The 14328-nt window shown below is 59.6% G+C and overlaps 1 protein-coding gene across 1 annotated transcript; it reads right to left on the minus strand.

The window, feature by feature from the left end:
- Positions 1–761: 761 nt before the first annotated feature.
- On the minus strand, positions 762–12107 carry Ano9 (anoctamin 9). The gene is made up of 22 exons (XM_071617013.1): positions 12087–12107; positions 10691–10810; positions 10405–10550; positions 9365–9414; positions 9211–9269; positions 9059–9132; positions 8848–8982; positions 8673–8769; positions 8479–8539; positions 8309–8391; positions 5985–6089; positions 5749–5907; positions 5639–5675; positions 5441–5552; positions 3348–3405; positions 3163–3260; positions 2923–3065; positions 2705–2857; positions 1888–2035; positions 1150–1251; positions 982–1075; positions 762–878 (listed from the first exon to the last, which is right to left on the minus strand). The coding sequence occupies exons 1-22, from the start codon at positions 12105–12107 to the stop codon at positions 762–764; spliced, it is 2172 nt and encodes a 723-aa protein (XP_071473114.1).
- Positions 12108–14328: the final 2221 nt, after the last annotated feature.

Consider the following 14328-nt stretch of genomic DNA (forward strand, 5'->3'; position numbering starts at 1 on the left):
TAACCCACCAGAAACCTGAAATCAACACTGTCATGTTTAATTTCAATCAACAACTCATAAATGAACACTGTGATGTTTAATTTTATTATAGAAAGTTCTACTGGCTGAGGGGAACCAGTCCCATCCAGTGGGGAGCCAGAACAGTGGACTTGGGGCTCCCCATCCTCCAGAATGGGGCAAAGCAGGATCTGGGGCCCAGATATCAGAAGGAAGCCCAGGAAACTTGGGCCAATTTTCATGCATTGGAACTGCATACGAAGTCCTCCCAATTCTGTGGGTGCCAGGATCACCCAGGATTCAGGTCAGGGTGGTCCCAAGCATGAGCCCTAACAGAGATGGAGCAGGCCCCACAGACACACGTGTATGGTTCAGAGATGACCCAAACACACATGGAACGCCTGTGACCCCGACATACTCGAGGGCCTCCCAGGACCCTCATATAGCCACGTATACATAGTGAACATGGACCCCTAAGACCACCCACCTATCACAGATCTCCTAGGACTCCACGTATACACAGCTTCTTACAAGCCCCACACACACTCGCACACACACACAGCCACGGGCAGGGCCAGGACGTGGAGACAGTGACAGCTGCAGGATCAGGTCTCTGGCACCAGCACCTCTCCACCTGCTCCAGGTCGCCTACACATCTGTGCTCTTGGAGCTGGAGCTGGAGGTAGGGTGGGGTTGGTGGGGACCAGAGGCCAGAGGCTCTCCCCAGGTCTGGACCTGCCCCCACCCAGCCAGCTTCCGCCTGCCTACCCCATCTTATCCCGCAATATCCGATACTTCTCCTCCAGAACCTTGTTCTTCACCGACTGGGGAACATCAGGCACATACCACGCGGCAATAAGCTTGATGCACAAGGCCACATGCTGGGGGCAGGGATAGGAACACACAGAGCCAGCGGGGTCACGGGCTGCACAGGGTCTGGAGGGTTGGGGGTTGGGAAGAGGGCCTTCGCCCAGGTCTCCCTACCTCAAAGAGGATGACGAAGGCGAGGCGGATGGCCAGGAGGAACCAGAACTGCTCTGAGAAGTTGTAGTCCTGTGCGTTGCGGTAATCCCGGTACCTGGGGGAGGGAGGTGTCTGCAGCCAGGAGTCAGGAGTTCCGAGGGAATTCATGGGTGGTGGGGAGCTCCAAACCTGCACTCGGTCACATTTTCAAAGCCCTCTGTCTCAACAGGGTCCTGGAAGTCCTTGGTGTAGAAGACGGACAGGCTGTGGTTAACGTAACCCTTGAGGCAGCTGGGGAGGAGAGGAGAGAAACGTGGGTCCAGGGTGGAGCCAGGGTGGCCTCTCATTCCCCAGGGTTGCTCCCAGGAGCTGCCCTGTATCTGGTGGGGGCACACCACTAGCCTCTTCCACCTCCCTGTGTGTGGGGGTGGGGCACTGGTCTAGAACATGGCTGCGCCTGGGAGTCTAGGGATGGTGGAGGGGCCTCAGGAATGCTACCAGCTGCCTTCTCTGCCGGGGCCTGGACACAGCATTCCAGAGCCTGTCCCAGGAGACCAGTCTGCAGGCACACGGGCCTCTTGAGGGTCAAAGGAACTGGAGGTGGCTGAGCTCTGCCCTCCTATGCTGGAAGCAGGACACAGGAGGCCCACCTTTGGGAGGGGGTCATTCTGAGAGTGCCTGCTCAGAAAACGTCTAGGGCCCGGACCGACCCCCTGTCAGGTCCAGTCAGTTATTTCTGGCCTCCAGCCAGGGTTTGTAGGCTGCTGCATAAAGGCAGTACATATCCCCCGTGTCTCAGCCTCACCAAAGCCCTAGGTCACATTGACAGCATCCAGCCATTCCCAGGAGAGAGGGCCCAGGCTCCCCTGGGGCTTAGCAGTAACAGGGCCATTATCTCAGGGGTGTCTAGATGGTTTGAGGCCTTACTCTTCTGCAGACTGATTCCCCTGTCGACACGGGCCATAGCGGTACTTGTAGACGACTCGGGGGATGAACTCAGACGTGAAGGCAATGACCATCCCGTTGGCAATGACCGCCAGAACACCGATGGTCTCCAGCACCTGCAGCCAGGTCCCTGAGCCAGAGTAAGAGGGTGATGGGGTCTGGCTCCTAAGCCCCATTCTTTCGGCACCCCTCCCACCAAAGGCTGGGGGCCTGAGTGCCACGGGGCCTTGTTACGGCTCTGCCCAGGGTACCCCACTGCAGTCATGGGGGCCAAGATGTTCACTAGGAAACCCCAGCTAAGAGTGCAGCCTTGCTCTACTTCCTGCACCCCACCTGACAGATGGGAGGAACTCCAGTGTCCCTCTCCATCTTCCTCCTAAGTCCCTCAGCCACCCCCAGACTGCTCCAGCCCTGCGTCCATCCCCTCCTGGGCAGGACCCCCACCCCTGAGCCCAAGGCTGGGGTTCCCACCCTCTCCCCACTTCCAGTCCCCCAGCCCCGCTGACACTGTCCATCTCAGTGTGGCCAGGCTGGATGACTAACCCCTCTCCCTGCCAGGCCCTCAGAAGCCAGCTCTTCTGCCTGGACTCCCCAGCATGCTGCAAGCCTGCAGCCAGATGCCGGGCTCCAGGGAAGGGCTGCAAGGCGCACCCTCCCTGCCTTTTCCTGAGCCCACCGGGCTCAACCCTTCCTGGGCAGACCCTAAGAAGGGCTGGGGGCCACTGTGAGATTGTTTCAAGGTGGCCTGGTGTGGGTCAACAGAGAGCCCATGAAGCTGCCCACGCCATCACGTCCTGACCGATGTCCTTGGCTTTGCGTGGCACCAGGCGCCGCTGCAGCCACACCATCTTGACTGCATCCAGGCGGATCTCCACGAGGTTGCTGAAGAGCGCCAGCAGCGGAGCCAGGGGGAAGGCGGCCACAAAGATGGTGGTGAAGCCGTACTGGATCACTGCAGGGCAGAGGGGTCACCTGCGTGGCCGGCAGCACCTGCCCGCCCCACCTGCCGCCACATACTCATCTCCATGAACTCGTCAAACAGGCTAAAGGTGGTGACAGGGTTCAGTAGGTAGTTGCGCTGCCAGTCCTGGAGCTGGGGATCACAGGGCTGATGGCTGCGGGTGCAGGCTGTCATCAAACGGAACTTGTGGGCCAGCCACCTGTGAGCGGGGAGAGTGTGTGGGGTAGATGGGTAGCCCTGGGGGCCTAGAGCATCAGGGACGGGTGCTCCAGGAGGCAGGGCGGGCTGGTCCTCACGGGCGCAGGTACTCCATGCAGTTGCTCAGTGTTTGCTTCAGACCCATGATGATAGCCATCTGCACAAACAGGTCCATCATGCAGCCGCTGAGATGGCACTGTGGGGCAGGCACCAGGTCAGGGAGGGCCGAGTACAGGGGAGGAAGGGCACAGGGACAGAGTGACAGGGCTCAGGGCAGACAGACCTCCTCCAGCTTCCACAGACCAGCCAGGCGCGTGGACTTCCCAGGGTGACCATTGATCCTAGGGAGAAGAGTGATCCTAGGTGGGCATGGGGGCAGCACCCTGCCTCTGACAGGGTGGGCCATGGTCACCATAGGTGTGGAGAGACAGGAGAGAAGCGGGCCCAGCAGTGACAGACACCCGGGCCTGCGGGCCTGCCCAGCTTCTACAGAGCAGGACATGCATTCCAGGCGAGGTCTGCTGGACCCGGCCTCAGTTTCTCCCCGTGCAAACCGCATGCTGTCTCATGTTGTTCAAAATCATCTGCTTTTCCTCAACACTACAGCAAATGCAAGCTATCTTAAACCAAAGGGGCTCAGGGCTGATGTTGAACTTGGGAAGGATCCCCATTATAGTTCGCAGGAGCGATGACTTGAGATCATGCTGGAGCTACTTGCAAATGGGCAAGAAAACACAAAGTGCAAATAGTATAAATGTGAAAAGAAAAAAATCACTGTTTTAGAAAATATGATCATATGCCTGGAAAATCAAAATAAACCATTGAAAGACTAAGTGTCAAATCAACTGAGAGTCACCCAGAAAGAAGACACACGGTGTCAGGCTGCCTGGGCTTTGCTCTACGCAGCACAAGCCTGGAAAATGGGGCTGGAGAAAAGCTCAGTTACCCACACCAGAATGAAATTCACAAGAAATCTGTGGAGGGCTGGGATGTGGCTCCAGCGGTAGCGCGCTCGCCTGGCCTGCGTGCGGCCCGGGTTCCATCCTCAGCACCACATACAAACAAAGGTGTTGTGTCCACCGAAAACTAAAAAATAAATATTAAAAAAAAATTCTGTCTCTCTCTCTCTCTCTCTCTCTAAAAAAAAAGAAAGAAGTCTGTGGACCTACATGAAGAGGATAGAGACTGTCCTAGGGAACACAAAGGAACGCAGAGGAGCCTTGTTCTTCGACAGGGAGGCTGAGGACTCATGTGTGGCATGCTCAAAGACAGCCTGTGGCTGTGCTACCCAACCTGTTGTGGCAGATGGCCTTGCAGGAGATTCTCCTGGGTTAGCTGCTGGGACCACAGGGGCCTCTGATCAGAGAGCACTGACACCATGAGACCAGGGTCTTGGGCTGGGATCATGGCTCACGGTAGAGCGCTCGCCTAGCACAGGCGGGACCCGGGTTCGATCCTCAGCACCACATGAAAATAAAGGCATTGTGTTGTGTCCACCTACACCTAAAAAAATAAATATTGAAAAAAAAAAAAGACCAGGGTCTCAGGGTGCCCTGGGCATCCGACGAGCCACACTTGAAGCACGGGCTCAGATGTGCAAGTGTGGATGGCGGAGCTGCATGTGGAGCGCCACCATCTGCCTGGAAAACCAGCCCAGTCCGTGTTCCTCAGCAGGAGTTCAGGCTCAAGAGGGTCACAGACGGGAAATGGATCCTTGGGAAGCAAGAGATCAAAGTCGATGAGAATTTAAGGGGGAAAGAAACCAATTGAGGGGCTGGGGATGTGGCTCAAGCGGTAGTGCGCTCGCCTGGCGTGCCGGCGGCCCGGGTTCCATCCTCAGCACCACATACAAACAAAGATGTGGTGTCCGCCGAACACTAAAAAAAAATAAAAAAGGGAAAAAAAAAAGAGACCAATTGACACCTTCAAGAAAGTACTGTCTAGGGCTGAGGTGCGGCACCACAAAGGAGAGAAAACAAAAAAGAGCTCTTGGGGATGATCGTTAAAGTTAAAAAAAAAAAAAAGAGAGAGAGAGCGAGAGTCAAAAAGACAGAGGGAGGAAGTCTCCCAGGCCGGACGGGCCGGGAGGAGGCCCTGGCCCCTGTGGGTCACCACAGGTGTGCCATGAACTGGCAGTGAGCGCACTCCTCACAAGAGCTGAGCGAGCACGACCCAGATGGGAAGCAGACGGCGAGTTTACAAAGAGAAAGGCTCATCGTAAGCCAGGGGCCCAGGAGGCCGCCCAGGCCTGTGTCTGAGGCTCGGCCCCTGCGGAGGGCCCTGGATGCCTGGGTGGAGGACCTCAGTGGGGGCAGGGGGTGGGTCACTCTCTGGGTCTCCACGAGGAGGAGTGAGGAGGAGCGTCAGGGAGCACACCTGCCCAGGATGAAGGCGATGTAGACGAGGGAGGAAAAGTGGGCGAAGAACTGCAGGATGAAGAACCTGATGGTGAACTTTCTCTCCCGCTCCAAGAAGGTCCGGGGCTGCTCTGCAACAAGAGCCTGCCTGGGGTCCTGCCGAGCGCGGCTCCCGCCCACGCCCTCCTCCAACCCAGACGGCAGGGCCTCCACTCACCAAACTCACAGAGCTTCAGGGCCACAGCCTTGTTGACCTGCAGGAGGAGGGTGCCTGAGGGCCTGCCTGTGGCCTCCCACCACCACCACCACCCCCTGCCCGTCCCCGACCTTGGTCATGACGACGATGATCAGGTAGTGCACCAGGGCCCCTGTCACCACCACAGCCGTGGTCACCTGGTACTCCAAGAAGGGCAGCGTGCCGAGGAGGGCAGCGGCCAGCACACGGTAGACCACCAGCAAATGGGCCATGCCAATCATGAGGCAGATCTGCAGAGGGCACCAGGGTGGGTGGGCAGGCACTCAGAGGAGCCACGGTCTCCACCCCACAGGGCTCCCGGGAGTACCATCAACACAGACAGGACCAGGATAACGGTGCTGCGCAGGTAAGAGTGCTGGTGCGGCCGGAGCTGGTAGTGGGGGCAGTTAATGAGCTGGAGCGCCATCTCCTCCTGCAGAGGACCCCAGATACACGCCTCAGACACAGGACACGGCCCAGACACAAGGCACGTTTCAGATACGGGACACACTTCAGACCTGGGACATGCTCCAAACAGGGGACCTCAGACAGGGGACATGCTCCAGATGGGACCCGCCTCACACAGGGAACACACCTCAGATATGACACATGCCTCAGACATGGACATTCCCTCAGATATGGGAACGCCCCAGAGAGAGGACACACCTCAGTCAGGGAACAGGCTTCAGACATGGGACATGCCCCAGGCATTGGTCATCTCCTCCTGAAGAGGACCCCAGATACACAGCTCAAGGGGACATGCCTCAGACATAGCACACACCTTAGCGAGGGAACAGGCTTCAGACATGGGACATGCCCCAGGCTGTTGGGAGCTGCCCTGGATGCAGACCTTCAAGTTCTGATGTCCCGGGGCACTGACCCCAGCTTGGACAGCAAGGCATGGCTCCAAGTAGAGGCGCCACCCGCAGGGGTTGAGCTACACTCACTGTGAGGATGGCCTGAGGCCTGAGCCAAAGCAACTCCATTTCTAAAACTCTGGTTTAATACCTTCAGCCTCACCAGGCACACCTCCAGTGTGGCCTCAGGCACAGACAAGTCACTTCCCCCTCCCTGATAAACACTCAGTGAAGCATCTGGCAGGCTGATCTCGCCTGATAGGAGGGGAAGGCGAACAGATCAGGGTGGGGACCACCAGGCCAGATGCTTTAACCCCAGGGTAAATGAGGTCACTGAGAGATCCCGGGGCAGCTGGTGAGGATTGAAAGGGGGTCAGAAGCCCCAAAATTTAGTATAAATAATAGAGCAAAGGAACAGACACTCAGCCCGCCGACACGGATGCCCACAGCTGGAGAGCCTGGTGAGGGCCTGGACTGACATCCCGTCACTGTCACCGTCTGCTGATCCTCTATGTGGTCCTCACGGCTCTCAAACCCTATGCCACATCTTGACCCTCGTCTCCTTGGCCAGCCGTCAGCTCCATCCCAGGAGAAGCCTGCCTTGGTCCCTGACCTGATCTCCACAGGCATCTGTGGACTTAGAGCCCAAGGCTTGAGACTTTAGATCTGGCACTTGAACCTAGCGTGCAGAGGGAATGTCTGTCATGAGCCTGTCACGGTTACGTGTGTTTGCAGTGCTTAGAATTAATTAACCTAGAATGGTCTGCTGTGAATTAATTAATCTAGAATTATTTGCTGTGAATTGATTATGTCTATTGCCATGCCCAGCACTAAGAATTGTCATTCTCTTGATTAAGAACCTATAGAGTGGGCTGGGATGGTGGCTCAGCGGTAGAGCGCTCGCCTAGCAAGGGTGGGACCCGGGTTCGATCCTCAGCACCACATAAAAATAAAGGCATTGTGTTGTGTCCATCTACAAAAAAAAAAAAAAAAAAAAAAAAACCTATAGAGTGAAATTGCATTGAGTGATTTGAGTGAATAAAGCATTGAAAAGGGCAGAAGTGCGTGGACATTCTTTATTTCTCCCCCTTGACTGCATGAGTCGCACCTTGGCCCATCACGACACTCACCTGTTCCTTTGTAATCCTACCCCTTTGCCCTGTTTGGGATAGAATGTTCCATGGAAACTCCCTTTGTGTGTCCCCTTCTCTGGCTCTGCCTTTGATCCCCACTCAGCACATGAGATGGGTGTGGCCTTCCTAGATGTCAGTCAACCTGCTGACAGCAGACATTACAAAGCTAGACTCAACCCCCGGAAACCTGACCCTTTGCCTCATTTGAATGGCTTCTCCCCAATGAAAGGGTTCAGCAGTGCTCCTGGCTCTCTCTCCTTCCATGGACCCCTAGGGTCAGAAGATCTATCACAAGGCCCAAAGAAAAGGTACTCCTCTGTCTCTGCGTGATTATTTCATGCAGCCCAGTTCACCTGGAGTGACCGTGTTTATTCATGGGACGCGACACCAGGCACCCATCATCTCCTCCTGAGGAGGACCCCAGATACACACCTCAGTGGGACACACCTCAGACAGTTACACACCTCAGAGGACACACCTCAGACCTGGGACAAGCCTCAGACATGGTGACACACCTCAGATATGGGTCATGGTTCAGACTTGGGGTCACAAGCCTCAGATGGGGGGACAGGTCTCAGACATAAATACAGCTCAGACACGGAACATAGGTGTGGGCCACACGGACGCTGAGGCAGAAGGCCCTGGTCACAGGTCTGCCTCACCTGGTCCTCGTCCCACCCGTACAGGTCCCAGTGCAAGACCACACGGGCTCGTTGCCGCTTCCAGATCTCCAGGAACACGGTGGCTGCAGCAGGGTGAGGAGGGCATCATGGTCACCTGGGGACAGCACAGACTGGTGTCCCAGGTCCCTGGGGCACCCACAGCCACTTACCCCACAGAGCCATGAAGATGGCGAACAGCACGGTGCCCTCGTTGTCGAAGAGGTGGGTGAGCTAGGGAGAGGGCTGGTGGGCTTGGCTGGCCCCCACAGTGTCCCAGGGGAAGGGAGAGCCTGCTCCCCAGGGCCCCACCGTCTGCTCCCACCTCTGTGCCCCCTGGCAGCCCTGGTGGCCCACAGTGGCAAACCTTGGCAAACGTGCAGGTGCTGGAGAGCGGCTGGAAGCTGCGGCTCTGGTGGCCCAGGGGACACAGGAGGATATCCTGGGCCTCGCAGATCTCCTTGCTGGGGTACAGGGACAGGGCTGGCACTGGCTCCCCCTGCCCCTACCCTGGCCCCAGCCACGGCCCCCACCCAGCCCACCTGATCTGGCTGGCATCAAACAGGGCAAACCCACTCAGGAAGACGAGGAGGCCCACGAGCGCGGCGGGCACCAGCATGTAGGTGTACCAGCCCAGCCAGGCAAAGTACAGAGCCACCTTCTCCCCGAAGTAGTTCCTGCAGGCAAGCAGTGTCAGAATGCGGGGACGTGTGGTGGCTGTGCTGGGCACCCGTGACTCCTGGGCAGCCTTACCTGATGTCATCGATGGGCTGCCTGCGTGTCAGGTTTCTCCATCGGGCCCATTTGTTCTTCAGATCCTCCTCCCCCTGCCCCCAGACAAGTGGCATGAGCACCTCCAGCCCCGGGGTCCTGCCCTCAGGGCCCCGGGCCAGCCCACCCCTCACCTTGTGCAGTGGGAACCTGGCCTCAAAGATCCCGTCCTTCTTCAAATTCTCAAAGGTGTCTGGGGGTCACCAGGGGCCTCCGGTCAGGGCAGAGGAGAGCGAGGAAGGACCCCCTGCCCGGGCGCCCTCTCACCACCTGCCTGACCCGCCTCACCGCCAGCTGCCGTCTTCATATTGCTCAAGATGAAGTTTACAATTCGGATTCTGAAACCCAAGATCGGGGTCAGGACAGCTCCACAAGGCTCAGGGGACCCAGGCTTCCAGCTGACCAAGCCAAGAACCCACAAACGGGCTAGGATCCATCCCACCTTCCCCAAAGTCCCCCAGGATGGATCTGCTGGGGCCCCCTGCTCCCTGCACTCCCCCCTGCACATCCTCCCGTGACTTAGGTGCAGAAACCCTCTTTACGTCCCTGGGACCCATTTTGCCTATGCAGAAACAGAACTCGGAGAGGTTGTGTGCCTTGCCCAAGGCCACACAGCCAGGCACTTGACTGCAGAGGCACACTCTTCCCGAGACAGACAGGGCCCCTGAATGCATGCCCCCAGGCCAGCTCCTCCTCTCAGTCCCTCAAGGTGCTGCTACTCCACTGAATCCCCCTCACTCCTCGGGGAGACTGGCCATCTCTGTGTTCACAGATGCCCCTCCAGGGCCTCATAACCAAGTTCCAAGAGCCTCATGCAGAGGTGTCAGCTGAGCAGGCCGGCTGGGCTCTAGGACCCAGTCAGGGCTAAGCAGCGATGGATCAGGGAAAGGGAGGGTGAGCAGCGAACTTGGAATAGCAGGCTCCTGGGGACACAGGAGGCCCTTTCTGCTGGGCCTTTGGGTCTGCACATCCGGTGAGGGCCCCCGAGCTGGACAGGAGGGTCTGTGGGAGATGATGCCCTCACCGTGCGGGGCGGCTGGGGGGCTCTGGGCCTCTCCACCCTTCATAGCCACTCTGACTGTATCCCCGGGAGCTGGTCACATGTGCTTTCAGAATGCTCCAAGAGGTGGGACTGTCACCTCCCCTTGTCACAGGCATGGAACTGAGGCACAACTGTGGGGTCTGCCCTGCCGTGGCCCGTGCTGAGACCATGTGGTTCCAGGCTGCCTCGCATGGCGGCCAGAGACTTGGGGACCTCTCTGCTCTGCCTGGACCAGGCACTGGGGTGGACAGGGGTCCTCTGCTCTAGTGCTGGGCATGGCCCTCACCTCGTGGTGTCTGGGACAGAGGTCGGCCTGGCCAGCTGAACTCCAGGGGTAGGACTGTCAGGCTCCATGAGGAGGGTGCGGTACAGCTCAAAGACACTGTTGTGGGCTCGGATCCCAAAGAACACCTGCTTCTGGCCCTCTCTCTCCTGGGGGAGCAGTCAGAAGGGACCTCCATTTCACCTGGAGCCCTCCCTTCACCACCTGTCCCCTGCACCTGGGCACAGGCCTTGGTCCCATCCCCAGGACTCTCTGGCCCAGAGATCCCTGCCACCAGCCAGCAGCCCACCTTCACGTGGAAGCCCTTCCTCCTGAGCTCCTCCAGGAACCCATGCAGCCGCTGCCTCTGCTCCTGCTCCTTCTGGGTGTGCTGAGCAGCCACGAGCACAAAGTCCCACTGCTCGGGGGCCTGGGGAAGAAGGCGTGGGCTGGGGCAGTGCAGAGGGGGCCAGGGACAGGGCAGGTGAGGGACACATGAGGGAGGGGCCAGGGACAGGGCAGGTGAGGGACACATGAGGGAGGGGGCCAGGGACAGGGCAGGTGAGGGACACATGAGGGAGGGGCCAGGGACAGGGCAGGTGAGGGACACATGAGGGAGGGGGCCAGGGACAGGGCAGGTGAGGGACACATGAGGGAGGGGGCCAGGGACAGGGCAGGTGAGGGACACATGAGGGAGGGGGCCAGGGACAGGGCAGGTGAGGGACACATGAGGGAGGGGGCCAGGGACAGGGCAGGTGAGGGACACAGAGAGGGAGGGGGCCAGGGACAGGGCAGGTGAGGGACACAGAGAGGGAGGGGGCCAGGGACAGGGCAGGTGAGGGACACATGAGGGAGGGGGCCAGGGACAGGGCAGGTGAGGGACACAGAGAGGGAGGGGGCCAGGGACAGGGCAGGTGAGGGACACATGAGGGAGGGGGCCAGGGACAGGATGGGGCAGGTGAGGGACACAGAGAGGGAGGGGGCCAGGGACAGGGCAGGTGAGGGACACAGAGAGGGAGGGGGCCAGGGACAGGGCAGGTGAGGGACACATGAGGGAGGGGGCCAGGGACAGGGCAGGTGAGGGACACAGAGAGGGAGGGGCCAGGGACAGGGCAGGTGAGGGACACAGAGAGGGAGGGGGCCAGGGACAGGGCAGGTGAGGGACACATGAGGGAGGGGGCCAGGGACAGGGCAGGTGAGGGACACAGAGAGGGAGGGGGCCAGGGACAGGACGGGGCAGGTGAGGGACACAGAGAGGGAGGGGGCCAGGGACAGGATGGGGCAGGTGAGGGACACAGAGAGGGAGGGGGCCAGGGACAGGGCAGGTGAGGGACACAGAGAGGGAGGGGGCCAGGGACAGGGCAGGTGAGGGACACATGAGGGAGGGGGCCAGGGACAGGGCAGGTGAGGGACACAGAGAGGGAGGGGGCCAGGGACAGGGCAGGTGAGGGACACATGAGGGAGGGGGCCAGGGACAGGGCAGGTGAGGGACACAGAGAGGGAGGGGGCCAGGGACAGGACGGGGCAGGTGAGGGACACAGAGAGGGAGGGGGCCAGGGACAGGATGGGGCAGGTGAGGGACACAGAGAGGGAGGGCCAGGGACAGGGCAGGTGAGGGACACATGAGGGAGGGCCAGGGACAGGGCAGGTGTGTGACTCGGGGACGATGAGGAGCAGGTGGGACCCAGCCTGGCAAGTCCAGAAGCTCCCACCTCACATGTGGCCATTTCCTCCAAGGGGAAGCTCTCCCCTTCTGTCCCTACCAGGATCCGGAGGCTCTCTTCCTCCTGGGGGAGACAGAGGGAAGGACAGATGAGGGTAGGAGGAGGTCGGGTCCCTGCTGGCTCCTTCCTGCAGCCTCTGAGCCCCAGCACCTTGGAGGTAAGCCCCCACACATCCAGAACTAGAGGCAAGGCCAGAATCAAGTTGGCCAGTGGCCAGGTGACTCCGGCTGCATGAGGCCGAGGACACAGCCAGCAGGGTCGCGGTGACAGGTGAGGCTCCACCAGGTAACCAGCCAGGAGAGGTGCAGAAGCAGCCTTGGGGCCTAAGCGCGCCTGCTGAAGCCGCAGGAAGTGCACCCAGGGGATTCACACACCAGGAGCCCCAACAGCCAGGACCAGGAAGAGGTGGGAGCCTAGCGACGGGGGGACGCAGATTGGCCGGGGAGGCAGCTGCCCTGGCCTCAGGGATCTGGCTACAGACCCAGCTGAGTGCTGCTGGCTGTGAACATGGGTGCAGGAACTTGGGGGACAGAGTGGGGCAGGTGTGGACATGGGGAGGGAGGGGGCCAGGCCCACACTGACTTGAGCACCCTGAACCCTCCAGCTGGCCATCTTCCCTCAAGGACACAGACAGGGGGCTCATGGTGGCTGTAGGATGGATCTGGTTCAGGCACTGCTAAAGGACAGAGGTGCTGGCATCGGCCCTCCCTCCAGCACACCCACTAGCGGTCCTTCCGGCCTGTGATGGCAGAAGAGGGAGAAACAAGAAGGCCGCCATACAGAGGGACACTGGCAGATGGCTGGCCAGGCAAGGAAGGCCAAGGCTGTCCAGATGTGGAAGAGGATGAGGTCCCCCCAAGAGCTACCTCCATTTCACAGCAAAAAGCCCACAGACAAGAGGGTGCCTGCAGGACTCCAGGGCGCACAAGGTAGGTCATCGTCACAAGGGGACAGAGGGGCCCCATGAGTGGAGCTCAGGAGACAAAGATGTGAGGGATCCTGGGCAACTCAGAAGGGACAAGAGCAAAGCTGGCATAAGCGGTCATCCAAGGTGGGATGTGCTGGGCAGTGTGAGTCTCCATGAGACCCAATCATCCAGGGAAGCAGGAAGAGGACAAGCGGCAGAGGGTGGGGAAAGCCAATGTTCACTGCAAATCTAAAACTATCTTGGATAAGGGAGGAAGGGAGGAAGGGAGGAAGGGGAGGAGGGGAGGAAGGGGGAAGGGAGGAAGGGGGGATGGGGAGGAAGAGAGGGAAGAGAGGAAGGGGAGGAAGGGAGGAAGGGAGGAAGGGAGGAAGGGGAGGAGGGGAGGAAGGGAGGAAGGGAAGAAGGGAGGAAGGGGGGATGGGGAGAAAGGGAGGAAGGGGGATGGGGAGGAAGGGAGGAAGGGGATGGGGAGGAAGGGAAGAAGGGAGGAAGGGAGGAAGGGAAGGAAGGGAGGAAGGGAAGGAAGGGGAGGAAGGGGAGGAAGGGAGGAAGGGAAGGAAGGGAGGAAGGGAAGGAAGGGAGGAAGGGGAGGAAGGGAGGAAGGGGGAAGGGAGGAAGGGAGGAAGGGGAGGAAGGGAGGAAGGGAAGAAGGGGAGGAAGGGAGGAAGGGAAGGAAGGGAGGAAGGGAAGGAAGGGAGGAAGGGGAGGAAGGGGAGGAATGGGGATAGGGAGGAAGGGAGGAAGGGAAGGAAGGGAGGAAGGGGAGGAAGGGGGATAGGGAGGAAGGGGGAAGGGAGGAAGGGGAGGAAGGGAGGAAGGGGAGGAATGGGGATAGGGAGGAAGGAAGGGAGGAGGAAGGGAGGAAGGGAGGAAGGGGGATAGGAGGAAGGGGGAAGGGAGGAAGGGGAGGAAGGGGGAGAAGGGAGGAAGGGGGATGGGAGGAAGGGAGGAAGGGGATGGGAGGGAAGGGAAGGAAGGGAGGAAGGGAGGAAGGGGAGGAAGGGAGGAAGGGGAGGAAGGGAAGGAAGGGGAGGAAGGGGAGGAAGGGAGGAAGGGAAGGAAGGGAGGAAGGGAGGAAGGGAGGGAGGGGAAGGGAAGGAGGAAGGGTGAGGAGGAAGGGAGGAAGGGGAGGAAGGGGAGGAAGGGAGGAAGGGAAGGAGGGGAGGAAGGGGAGGAAGGGAGGAAGGGAAGGAAGGGAGGAAAGGGAAGGAAGGGAGGAAGGGGAGGAAGGGGAGGATGGGGTTGGGGTAGGGGAGGAGGGTAGGGGGGTTGGGGGTGGGTTGGTTGGTGGTTGGG

Source organism: Marmota flaviventris, chromosome 9, assembly GCF_047511675.1.
Source record: "Marmota flaviventris isolate mMarFla1 chromosome 9, mMarFla1.hap1, whole genome shotgun sequence".
In the NCBI taxonomy this organism is placed as follows: Eukaryota; Metazoa; Chordata; class Mammalia; order Rodentia; family Sciuridae; genus Marmota; species Marmota flaviventris.